At 43.9% G+C, this 13,795-nt stretch overlaps 1 protein-coding gene across 2 annotated transcripts in view; it reads right to left on the reverse strand.

Annotated features, from left to right (window-relative positions):
• PAPPA2 (pappalysin 2) overlaps positions 1-13,795 on the reverse strand; it is a 300,676-nt gene that overhangs the window by 149,546 nt on the left and 137,335 nt on the right. For both annotated transcript variants that reach the window (XM_053607820.1, XM_053607821.1), the window contains exons 4-6: positions 5,515-5,808; positions 3,570-3,762; positions 121-242 (exon numbers count right to left, since the gene is read on the reverse strand). In XM_053607820.1, the coding sequence (XP_053463795.1) occupies positions 121-242; positions 3,570-3,762; positions 5,515-5,808 (609 nt within the window). The remainder of the gene's footprint in view (positions 1-120; positions 243-3,569; positions 3,763-5,514; positions 5,809-13,795) is intronic.

A 13,795-nucleotide genomic window follows, 5' to 3' on the forward strand; every position in this document is an offset into this window, starting at 1 on the left:
ACACACACATCCTCTCTCTCTCTCACTGCCTTTTTCTCACCTTGCCACTGCTCACCCTTCACCTCCACTCCCATCCCCAGTGCCCACCAAAATACAAATCAAAAAGCCATGGTACTTTACCCACAGCCTCCTCTGGAGTCCAGTAACCGGAGGAGTCACACACCCGCCGGGAGGAAGCCGTGTGCACATACTGCCGGAACATCCCATCTTCAGTGCAGGCACCACACACACTGCCCGGGGCCCTGGGAAGAAGACGGGGCGGAGATGGGGGAGAATACGTCAGGTGCACTGGGATAAGGAAATCAGCAAGACCTTTTGGGGGAGTGGTGACACTAGAAAGGCCCTAGAGGGTGACTAGGAACACAACAACCATTTCTCAACCCATTTGCTTCTTGTGTATACCTCATCCTTGCAAAATTCATAGTGACATGAAAATCTCAAGGTCATGAAGCAGAAGAATTTAACTAAGTCATAAAGGAGGCCTGTAGAGATGAGAGAGAGCAGCTTTCATCCCAGGAACATTAAACCCCAAACAAGTACAACCGGAATCTTTCAACATAGACCTCCTTTCTACACTGACTCTCAATAAGTCATTCAAAGTTCCCTTGCATGTCCCCCACTAAAACAATCATTTTCAGAATAAACTTGTTACCTATATGTGTTATTAGTGTTTTATATTTCCTACTTCCAATCACATACATAAAATAAAAGTCATGTGAGATGTAATGGAATGTCCCTCGGCCCTTCATCACCTGTGGGTATATATCTGAGTTCTTTACCATGACCAAGGTCCTTCACAAGCTAGCTCTAGTCTTACCTACTTCAGTTCCTTCATGGATTTTATATTTCCAGCACAACAAACATATCACCATTCTATAAATACATTATGCCCTCTGCAAAGCTCTGCAAGGCATGCTGTTCTCTCTGCTGCCAGAGCCTTTCCAGGCTTCTCTGTTAAGCAAACTCCTACTCACCCCTCAAAAGCCATTCAAGTGCAAAATTTGCTGTCACACTTAGCCTGCTCCTCTTCATGGCCAGCACTCCCTCAGCTAAGCACCCACTGCCCCTGCCGGCTCCTGACTCAGGGCTCTGCTCACATTCTCTCCCTCCTTTTCTTGGGAGGAGATCCGGCTCAGTTCTTCTCCCTGGCCTGGCAGGTGTCACAGGGACTGGGTTCAGCTGTCCCTCTGTGGATGCTTTTTTTATGGACGCCCATGAGATGATGAATATAGTCTATGAAGAATTCTATAAGTACCATATTTGAGGTAACTGGAAGAGGCAGAGACAATAATAGCTAAATAGCAAAGGGAAATCAATGGATGAGGTTTGTCTCTGATACTTAAGAGTCTTTTAAGAAGCCCAGTTGTGAAGGACATACCTGAAAATGGAGGCATCCAAAGTAAGGGGGAAGAAGAGTGATACCTTCTCAGATGCCAGGAAAATACTATTGTAAACTAAAGGTAATAATGGTGATAGCAACTCCCATTCACTAAGCACTTCACACACCTGGCATCATGCCACCACACTCTGCTTTTCATAAATGAGCTCTCATCCTTGTAACAACCTTATGTTTACAAATGAGAAATGTCAGACTCAGAGAGGTTAAGTAAATTGCCTAAGGTCATAAGTTCCTTAATTCCTTTGAGCAAGTTCCCAAACACCATCTAATGTTCAGCACTTTGGCAACTAAAAGGTGTAGTTAAGATCTAACCTTTGACTCCAATCAGCACTCACTTCTAATGTGGACATAGTCCCAAACCACATTTGTTTGATGCAATTGGCCCTTCCGGGACTGCTGCTGAGTGCGTAGCTGGGGCCCCTCACTGACATAAGGATTCCAAATACCTACTGTGGTGGAGTAAACATAACTCCAAGCATGACACAAATCACTGGGCATGTGACGTGAGTCCCCTGACACACGTATTGGGAGGCCTCAAAACTGTAGCCTACCTAGCTGAGGAAAGAAAGCAAATTGCAGCCTTTTCTGCCAACAGACTCCCCGTAAGCCAGTCCTGATGTCTGTTTTATCGTAACGTTTGTACCAGAGAGAGAATTCAAAGATTAAATTGTTTACACATGTTACATAAACTGATATAAAACTCTGGTTTGCACATACCCACGGAGGACTTACTGTGCAGCCAGTCCGACCACAGGTCACACTCAGAGGAAGATGACTGTTACATACGTCACAGAGATGTGCGTTGACTCACAGATGGAGCCTGTCAGAGCTGATGACAAGGAAAATACTTGGCAGGTCTGTGAGGTCTCAGTGAGGTCATGTGGTGAGTATGTATGGAGGGATGGGACAGGTGTTAAGATCTCGGGAGGCTGGGATGCCACTTTGAAAGAGGATTCACCAGCTTCTTCCTATTCCTGTCTCCCCTTCCTAGCAAAGTTGAAGGTAATGGAAACATGTTCCAGGGACATCCAGCTCCTAAGCTGGGGCCTGACATCCAGAGGGGAAGTGTGGCCTCAAGAAGGGGAGTGATCTGTCTGCTAAAGAGGAAAGCTCTAAATTCAAAGAAACCACCTAGTCCCTGTTCCTCATTTCTGCATTCCAACAGAATTCATCTGTTTAGTTGTGGGGCATTGGGCTGGCCACCATATGTTTCCTGATGCCTCAGACTCCTATGCTCACTTCTATGGCAGGAGCTTACTGCGAGGACTAAACATGACAGGTGCAGGTGCAATATCCGGCACAGTGCTACACATGGGCTAGGCTAAACAGGCAGCCACTCTCATCCTTTAGGACCGGGTAATAGGTTTAGAAAGAGACCAGTCGGCACAGGCCACAGACGGAGTTGTGATCCTTCTCAGTTAAACCACATTCCCCCATCCCATCCCACCTCACCAATTGTCAGATGTCATTCTTTCCTACCTTTATCTGCTTTTTACAAAAATTCCCCTGAAGTTCATTCATACCAATATGCAAAGGAGGAATAAAAGTGAGCTTCACTTGTAATGTTTTTCTTCCATAAAAAGACATATTCGGTGTCTATTGAGGCAGAGCAAGAGACCAAGAGACAAAATACAGTCCTGTCCCTGCCTGTAGGTGCCAGTTGAGTAGGGAAGATGGAAAAATGAACAGATCATGGCAACTCACTAAGACAGCAGTCATAGGAGAGGAAGGCACAGGAGGCATTGGAAACACCTGTAAAAGTCAGTCAGCTTCTGATGCCAGCTTATGGCAGCATGTACACACAACTCACCCACCCAGAGCTGCCTGGGGGAGGCCTCCCTTTCCCCAACACCACTGTGCAAGCCATGCCTCCACCCTCACACCACAGAGGAGTGGCTGATGGGATCAGTGGCAAATGCCCTCTTAGTTCTGCCAGATCACCTTTATCTCAGTCAGTCCCCTTCCTAAGGAGGAGAGAGCACATCTGATGAACCATCAGCTTACAGGAGAGCAATGAGTAAGGAGATGTGACCGGAGCAGGCTGAAGGAAGCAGCCCTGGGCAGCAGTGTTACAAACTGGGGTTGCCCTCACTTCCTGGTCTTCCCCTTATTCATATGAAAAGCCACACCGAAAATATACCAACCTGCCCCAGGTGAGCACCTCTCTCACCTGTCATACACAACTCCACTGATAGGAGGCAGCCAGTGGATGGTGAGGGACCTGTGGGTCTGCCTGATGACCATGGGAGGGATGGGGATGGGGGTGGGCTTCCTGCTTTGACTCCATTGCTGATAGACAAGGTCCAAATAGCAATGCATTCGGGCCACCTGGTTAGGGGTGAAGCTGTCGGTGCAGTCATCATCTGCAGAGACAAAAAAGGAAGCACAAGAGACGGAGGCTTTAACCTGCGGTGTGCACCAAGGCAGGGATAACTTCCACCTTGTTCATGGCTGAGTTACCAGCCCCTAAACCAACTCCTTGCACTTATTAGGCTCATTGAATACTTGTTGAATGAATGAATAAATACATTCTGTTCCAGAAAGTTGCTAAGCTGGAATTGGGTAAGAGAAGGCAGAGACATAGCACTTGCATATCTCTAAAGCAAGGCCACTACCTTAATGTTGGGCTGGTTCAGGTGAGACTCATGCCCTGGGGTACAAGGTTGCTCTGGGCTAATAGTTGCTTACTCAGCAAACCACAAGATGGCAGTGTTTCAGCACATGGCCTCTTCACTTGTGAACATGTGTGGAGTAGCAGACACCTGCTTTATTACCCAGTCACATTGGCAAAGGTTAGTGAGGATTCAGTGGAGAGGCTGAAGGAGAAAGAGCCAAAATGCCAAGCAGACAGCAGGGCTGGGAATGGTGGTGCCAGCCTTAGTGTCAGAAGTGGCATAGTCTCCCTATTAAGTACATTTTTCATAGGGTTGGAATGGGAGTTATTTTACCTCCTTCAGGGACTTTTCCAATGAAAACACAACAATCAGATACTACCCCATCCTGCTTCTTCAATGTTCCCTCTTCTCACCCCAGAGTTGGGACCTATAGAGCTCTGCCCTTTACATCTCATCTCTGGTCTTTCTTCCCTGGAAAGGGCCACCATCCTTGCTGGGGGAGGCAGAGGTACTGCTGCTCATGAATTTGATGCTCCTGAATTATTTACTACAATGAACCCAACTAGAAGCATCTTGATAGGTTGACAGACAACCAGCTCATCACTCTTTCTTCCCTTCAACAAAATGAGCAATATATGGGGGTTTCATTTCTTTGGGATAGTTCTAGAAGAACTTATTGCCAGAAAATCCCTGAAACTTATAGAAACATTATCCTCCTTCCACACTGGAGTAGGTCATCAAAACAAATCAGTCCTTAATTTTAGGGAAAAATTTAAGTCCATCATCAGGAGACTGGTTAGTATTATGTTTTGCCAGAAATGAGGAAAGTCTGAGAGACAGGAAAAGAAGGATAAGACAGAAGCTGATCTCAGGAAGGATCGCCCTCAGTCAGCACCAGATACCAGAAAATACAGTTGTTCCCAGGTCCAGGAAGGTATTATTTGTAAAAAGAGATGGTACCATTGAAGACTAAGGGACAGGCAGGCTACGAATCAGTGCTTGGCTAATGATGGATGAAGAGAATCTAACTTTTTCAAAACAACATAAAATAAAAAATAATCCTGAACTTAAATTAATCAAACCACCTGTTGAGCACTGCAAAGACAATACAAAGAGTCACTTTGACCCAGAAACCTCTTTCCCCCATTACTATTGGACTGTCCTTCAGAGTAAAAGCCTAAGAATGTGGGTGTAACCACATTATAGAAGTCAAAGAGATCTTAAGAGGTCTTTTGGTTTCCCCCTTTTTTACTATGAAAGATAGAAGTGTATTTTTTTAGATCTTTAGTAGAGGAGAATTCTGCCAACAAGGCCTTTTAATATTCTGGTATTTATTCATATTCTTCAAAGACATGAAAAAAAGAATATCCCATAATAAATAGACTTCAACTCTCTTGATATTTACTCCAGTTCCCATGCCTCTACCTGCCCCACCCCCTCCTCCAAAGGGTCCCCGTGTATTCTTAATATAAAACAAAAACATTATGACTGGTGCGATACCTGTGTAGCTCATGTAGTTACTGAATGGAGCCCCTGGGAAGTGGGTGAAGCCACAGGTGTCATTGGTGGGCTCTGGGTCCCGGCACAGCTTACTCTTGGGAGTGGGTGGAGTGTCGGCACAGAGGTCTCCCGTTTCCATGGATGGCACGGTCTCCCTGCAGGGGTCATCGCAGGATTCTCTTTCACTGACACCTTTGAAGACATGGTAGAGTCCCAGGACATGCCCCACCTCATGGATCATGATGTTGGTGTGGCCAGGCATGCCATAATAGGCTGGGTTGAGGACAACACCACCTGCAAGGAAGGTTTTTAAAAGGTCTCTGAGTGTAGAATGAAGAGCAGCTCTCCAATTCTGATAAGCACCAAATATTCCATTTCAGCCTCTAAGGCAGGGGTCCTCAAACTGCGGCCCATGGGCCACATGAGGCGGTGTGATTGTATTTGTTCTTGTTTTGTTTTTTTACTTCAAAATAAGATATGTGCAGTGTGCATAGGAATTTGTTCATAGTTTGTTTTTTTTTTAAACTATAGTCCGGCCCTCCAATGGTCTGAGGGACAGTGAACTGGCCCCCTGTTTAAAAAGTTTGAGGACCTCTGCTCTAAGGAGACACTTTATAACATCTGTGTTATAGTGTCATAAAGTCACTGCTCTTTGCTCTTGCTGCAAGCACCCTCTAAGTTAATCAGTAAGCATTTCTTTAACCCCTATCACAGATGAATGCAATACTAGGGGCCAGGGACATCAAGGTGAACAAAATGACATGAGAGAGGGGCAGGATTCTCACCCTTGGGTACATATTAAAATCACGTGGAGGAGTTAAAAAATACAGAGGTACAAATACTAACCCAGATGAATTTGAATCAACATATTTGAGGATGGAGTTTATGCATCAGTTTGGGGGGTTGTTTGTTTAAAGACAGAGTCTTACTCCATTGCCCTGGGGTTGAGTGCTATGGCATCATCATAACTCACAGCAACCTCAATCTCCTGGGCTCAAGTAATCCTCTTGTCTCAGCCTCTCACATGTTTGGGACTACAGGCACCTGCCACAATACAGGGCTAGTTTTTCTATTTTTAGTAGAGATAAGGTCTCACCTTGCTTAGGCTGGTCTTGAACTCCTGAGCTCAAGAAATTCACCTGCCTCGGTCTCCTAGAGTAGTAGGATTATAGACATGAGCCACCGCCCTCAGTCAGCACCAGTATTTTTTAATAACTTCCCAGGTTGAGAGCCATTGGTGTAGGCAGAAAGTGCACAGGGTTTAGAATAGTGTTTTTCAATACTTTTTTAAATCTCACAGCACACTGAGCCTATAGGTAAACTTTCACGGCATATGGAAATTATGTTGATCAAAAAAAAAAAAGTAAAGAAAGAATATACTTACTGTGCTTTGAACTTCTTTCAGAAATAATTTCATTAAGGATATTTAAAATTTTTCACAGCACACCTGAGATACTCTCATGGCACACTAGTGTGCCACAGCACCATGGTTGAAAATCACTGGTGTAGAGGCCAAGAGATCTATCTGACTCTGACTCCTCACCCTGCTCACTCCAGCTTTAGGGACTTGAACAACAATCTGACCTCCTAGAACTCAGTTTTGCAGAGTTTTTTGTTTGTTTGTTTTGTTTTGCTTTTGGCCAAGGCTGGATTTGAACCTGCCACCTCCATCATATGGGGCTGGTGCCCTACTTCTTTGAGCCACAGTCACTGCCCCTAGAACTCAGTTTTGTTTACTATAAAGTGGGGATGAGAACACTAGTGCCTTGGGCTTTTTTAAGTGTTGGCCACATTGTAAGAATTTAGTGACTGATAGTTGTGTAGGCTGCTTCTGATTCCACAGCCACTGCTCTTAAGTAAGCCACAACCAGTGAAACCAAGACAAGTCCTCTGAACCACCATGAAGTTCATTCAGAATGTCTCAGGCACTGTAGGACTATACCCCACTCTCATTCTCTGCAAATCTCCATGAGAACACCAAAGTGGGTATTTTAGAGAGAGTTCATTGCTTGATTGGGCTTTTCTTCCAGAAACAAACAAACAAAAAAAATGGCTAAACACCTTTTAAGTTCCCCAACTTCTGTCTAGCTTGGGAATCCCAATTCATTCCAGCTACCCACCTCCTGTCTTTATTCCTCAAAATTATTGGGGTCAGGCTCAGCCTCCCCTCTAGGCCCTGGGACAGAGACTATCACAAGCTGTGGATCAACCCTGTGGGGTCCAGAGGCACCTTCCACCTGTGCTGCTAGGCAGCCCTGCCCTTCTGTCTCAGATCTGATCTCAAGTCCCAGGACTTGATTCACTCACCACACTTGAGTCCTACCTCTATCAATAGTCTTCTGGGTAGAGCAGGCCCTCTGGAAGAACAGTCCTGCCTTTCTCTTCCCAGATCATATTCTAAGGACTATGCCCTATTCCTAACCCCCAACAATGTGCCATAGACATCTACATACATGGATCTATGAGCAGAAGACAATCACAGGGTATCTGACAAAACACTCTCTGGTTCTAGCTAATGGGCAACTCAGTCTGCCTTTCTGGTGACCACTGCACAGGGCAGTTTCTAAATCTAGGTTTCTCTCAGTGTACTCAGACATGTTGATGTTAAGCATGCCATGCCCAACCTCATCCTAACTGAGAGTGTCGACTTTCATATCTAAAATAGAGCCAGACCTCACCTCCTGTGTTTATCCTTTCTACCACTTCCGGTCAAAATCCTTATTCTCTAACACTATCTTTTTTTCTTTATCTTTCATTTTATAAGGTTATTTTCTAAATATTTCTTTCATGTGTGCATCATCATTGCATCAACATAAGGCTAAAGTGACTTAAGAACAGGTCTGCTGCAATAACATCAAGAGTGCCCTGTATTTGAATAAACCTAATGAGACATAGTGTTTCCATTCTCCAAGATGCTCACGCTTCATGTTTACACAGCTAGTTGCAGCAATACTCATCATTGGAGTTCATATGCAATTATGCCCTCAGTCCTCTACCTGCAGTATCACCCTTGACATCAAAGAAGATATTTTAAGACTGTTTTTCAACCTCTTTTATCTCATGGCACCCTTGAACCTATAGCCAAACTTCCATAGCACATTTATATTATGTTGATTAAAAAAAAAAAAAAGAGTAAAAAGAGAATGTACTTACTGCACTTGGAACTTCTTTCAGAAATAATTTAATAAATAATTCCCTTAAAAATTTTAAAGCATACCTAAGATGCTCCTATGGCATACTAGTGTGCCACAGCACACAGGTTGAAAATCACACTTCCCAGCCTAAATGCCCACCAACCCAGGAATGGATTAACAAGCTGTGGTATATGTATACCATGGAATACTATTCAGCCATTAAAAAAAATGGAGACTTTACATCCTTCGTATTAACCTGGATGGAAGTGGAAGACATTATTCTTAGTAAAGCATCACAAGAATGGAGAAGCATGAATCCTATGTACTCAATTTTGATATGAGGACAATTAATGACAATTAAGGTTATGGGGGGGAGGAAAAGCAGAAAGAGGGACAGAGGGAGGGGGGTGGGGCCTTGGTGTGTGTCACACTTTATGGGGGCAAGACATGATTGCAAGAGGGACTTTACCTAACAATTGCAATCAGTGTAATCTGGCTTATTGTACCCTCAATGAATCCCCAACAATAAAAAAAAAAAAACTATTGAGTGGTCCTCTGCAGCCCAGAGCAGATTGCCCCAGTTCCCCCATGGGTTGCTGCCACCGTCTATCCCAGTCTGAGGAGTCTCCAAGTGTTTCGGGACATGGAGATGGATAAAAACCACAGAGAGAAATTCTCCCGCCCAGGAGCATTTCAAAAGCATTAATAAAGCATGCAGTCATGTTAGTCTTCCAGATTCATCACCTCCTCCACTTGCTTGTTTTTTTCCCTTTCTTCTTTCTGTAACTTCTTTTAAAGTGGAAATAAAACTTATTTTAAGCATGGGATAAAGAAAAAAAAAAAAGAAAATCACACTTCTAAGAGAACAGTTTTCTCTTCTCTCCCAACTGCTTTTTCAAGTGCCTTCTCCCTCTTCATCCTTTTTCCTCCTGTTCTCTCCTTCTTTCTCCGCACACTTATTCTCTTTCTCTCCTCTTTATTTTCCTCTCCCATGCTACCTCTAAGTAAGCCTTGGATTTAAAAAAAAAAAAAATGGAGGACCAGTTTTTGAGGGAGGCAAGATGGCTGACTGAAGCCAGCTTTCCACAGAGGCTCCCGTCCAGGAGAGTTAAAGGACAGAAATTTAGCAAGTAACCTGGTGGATTAGAGCTGCGCCAAGAGAGAAGGTTGAAGAACGCACATCAACCCTGCTGAAGTGAGCTACAACCCCAAGGATACAAACAAAAGGTACAAAATCCATCACCAAGTGAACAGGAGTCCCTTCCCCCATGAGAAGGGCTCAGAGTACTCCATAACAAATGAGCAGAGAACAAAAGTCCTCCCATTATATCTCACAGGATAGACCTGTAAAAATTGGACCTATTTCCCCTACTAAGGTGCCATGGCACTCTCATGCCAGGCATAAAACTGTATATCTTCTCTACCTGCAATTCTGAGATCCCAGCACTCCCCTCCACTCTCACTCTGAGGTCTGGAAGTCTGTCCCCCAGGAGTCCAGATTCTTGGGTATTTTCCTGAGAGGTGTGACAGAGCATGGACTTTTGCTGGTCAGTGCTGATTCTGTGGCAGGGGAGTGAGGAGAGGATGGTCGGCTGAGAGGGAACCACACAGGAGCAGCAGTACCCCAAGGCACAGAGCAGCAGCCATTTTTGACAACAATAGGGCTCACCCCTGGATATTCTGAAGTCACACCCCATGTCTCTCTGGGCAACCAGAGGAGGCCGGGCTTCTTCTCTGGTGGCAGCCCCTGGCAGAACAGATCTGGGATGGAAATGCAGGCCCTGTGAGGAAAGGGTTTGCCTGAGGCCGGAGCACTGAACCAGCAGATTCCCAGGACAGGGCTGACCCAGAGAATCACTTTACTGAGCCTAAGATGCACATGGCCCTCAGGGGATCATTAGCCCAGGCAAAGGAGGGCGGGCAGAGACTGGAACTGACAGTTAACCGTGGGCCGCTGGAATACAAATGGCAGTGAAACTGGACAGCGCCACAGACAGGGCCTGAGGTGCAGGTTCTGTGAACTCTAACAGCCTCTCTTCTGCAGGGGGAATATAGCAGAGACAGAAACAAATTCTGCGAAGTTGTTCTGTTCTGTCAGTCACATCAATCAGGGGCGGGGCTGGAACTGAGTGAACAGCCCCACCCTCCATTAAGCACCCAAGGTTGTCAGGCCTCATCTCCCCCTGCTGGATAGTGGCAGAGAGCAGCGGCCTGGCTGACGAGACATAGTTTCCCTGTGATTCAGGCAGGTGCAAACTCCTGGAGTATATGCTCATTGGAAGAAACTGAGTCACAGCCCTGTGGGGTTATCAGGGACTGGGTGTGACAGAGGTGCAAGGTGAGGAAGGAGGCATCAACCTTCCCAAACTGATCTATTTGCTGGGTGGGTCCTCCTGACCTCACGGAGCACCAGAGTGAGTCATATTTGAGTTGCCATCAGACCCCTGCAATCTAGTTGCCAGAGACCTTTTAAACTTTCCCACCTGAGACAGGTGCTGACTGAGACAATTGATTTGGACCTCTTGAACTGGACCAATCACCCAAGGACTATCCAAATGGTACCCTGGGTGTGTGGTTGTAAGAAGGTTTGATTTTCCTTTTCCAATTGTTGCCTGTGTGTGTGGGGGGGGGTGACTTAATTGCTGGTATTTCTCCACAGCTGAGACTTCAACTCGGAGTAACTAATTCTTTTTTTTTTTTTTTTGTCAGAGTAACTGATTCACAAGGGTAGGATAGAGACCAGCTGAAAACAAGACACAGCCACTTATCCCCACCACACCAAGCAGGTCCCCAGTTTCTCAGGCTGTAGCACTGTATGGGTCCTTGGCATAGCTCCAGAGGAAAAGGTACAAACACCAGTTCCAGCTTTGGGGCAAAGGGCTGGTTAATCACTACTTCTGGAGCCCCTAACCCAATTTCCCTGTATCTACTCATTTGGTCAAATGGTATAAAACAATCATGGGGCAGAATCAGTGGGAAAAGTCTGGTAACATGAATAACCAGAGTAGATCAAACCCCCAAGGAAAGATATGGCAGATGCAACTGAAGATCCCATTCACAAACAGATGGCCAAGATGTCAGAAATCAAATTCAGAATTTGGATTGCAAACAAGATTAATAGAATGGAGGAAAAGTTGGAATTAGAAATTCCATGAGTAATTCAAAAGCTGTCTCAAGAATTCAATGAATTTAACGACAAAATCACCAAAGATTTTGACACATTGAGGCAAGAATTTGCAGCCCTCAAAGATCTAAAAAATATAGTAGAATCCCTCAGTAACAGAGTGGAGCAAGCAGAAGAAAGAATTTCTGACATTGAAGACAAAGCTTTTGAACGCTCCCAAACTCTCAAAGAGGAAGAGAGATGGAGAGCAAAAACAGATCATTCTCACAGACAGCTCTGGGATAATTTTAAGAAATCTAATATTCGCCTTATAGGAATCCCTGAAAACAATGAAGTGGCTTCACAAGGCACAGAGGCTCTTCTCCATGACATTATGAAAGGGAATTTTTCCAGACATGCCAAGAGATTCTGAAATTCAGATAGTAGACAGTTTCAGAACCCCAGCATGACTCAACCCAAATAAGACATCCCCCAGGCAAATCATAATTAACTTTACTAAAGTTAATAGAAAGGAGAAAATTCTGACATAAGAAATCCATAACCTACAAAGGGAAGAATATTAGAAAGACTACAGATCTCTCTGCTGAAACCTTTCAAGCCAGAAGAGGGTGGTCAGTGACTGTTAATCTCCTAAAACAAAATAACTTTCAACCCCGGATTCTGTATCCAGCTAAACTGAGTTTCATTTACGATGGAGAAATTAAATACTTTAATGACATTCACATGTTGAAGAAATTTGCCATAACTAAACCAGCTCTTCAGGATATTCTCAGACCTATCCTCCATAATGAACAGCTCAATCCTCTACCACAAAAGTAAACTCACTCAGAAACTTTTTATCAAACTCCAACTTCCACAGTGGCAAAAGGATTAAAAATGTCCACTGGACTTTCAAAAAACTCGATACCCCAAATTTTACCAGGCTTATCAATATTCTCCATTAATGTGAATGGGTTAAACTGTCCTCTAAAGAGGCACAGATTGGCTGACTGGATACAAAAACTCAGGTCAGATATCTGCTGCCTACAAGAATCTCATCTTACCTTAAGAGATAAATATAGACACGGGGTAAAGGGATGGTCATCCATATTTCAGGCAAATGGAAATCAGAAAAAAGCAGGTGTTGCAATTCTATTTGCAGATACAATAGGCTTTAAACCAACAAAAGTAAGGAAGGATAAGAATGGTCACTTCATATTTGTTAAGGGTAATATTCAATATGATGAGACTTCAATTATTAATATTTATGCACCCAACCAAAATGCGCCTCAATTTATAAGAGAAACTCTAACAGACAAGAACAACTTGATTTCCTCCAGCTTCATAATAGTCGGAGATTTTAACACTCCTTTGACAGTGTTGGATAGATCCTCCAATAAGAAGCTGAGCAAAGAAATTTTAGATTTAAACCTAACCATCCAACATTTGGATTTAGAAGACATCTACAGAACATTTCATCCCAACAAAACTGAATACACACACTTCTCATCAGCCCACGGAACATACTCCAAAATCGATCACATCTGAGGTCACAAGTCTAACCTCAGTAAATTTAAAGGAATGGAAATTATTCCTTGCAGCTTCTCAGATCACATGGAATAAAAGTTGAACTCAATAACAACAGGAATCTGCATACTCATACAAAAACATGGAAGTTAAATAATCTTATGCTGAATGATAGCTGAGTCATATATGAGATTAAGACGGAAATTACCAATTTGGGGGACAAAACAATAATGAAGATACGAATTATCAGAACCTCTAGGATACAACAAAGTCCAGTCCTAAGAGGGAAATGTATAGCACTGCAAGCCTTCCTCCAGAGAAGGGAAAGTGAGGAAGTTAACAATTTAATGGAACATCTCAAGCAACTGGAAAAGGAAGAACATTCCAACCCCAAACCCACTGGAAGAAAAGAAATAAACAAATTAAAGCAGAATTAAATGAAATTGAAAACAAAAGGATTATACAACAGATCAATAAATCAAAAAATTGTTTCTTTAAACAGGTAAATAAAATAGAT

Source organism: Nycticebus coucang, chromosome 10 (genome assembly GCF_027406575.1).
Source record: "Nycticebus coucang isolate mNycCou1 chromosome 10, mNycCou1.pri, whole genome shotgun sequence".
NCBI lineage: Eukaryota > Metazoa > Chordata > Mammalia > Primates > Lorisidae > Nycticebus > Nycticebus coucang.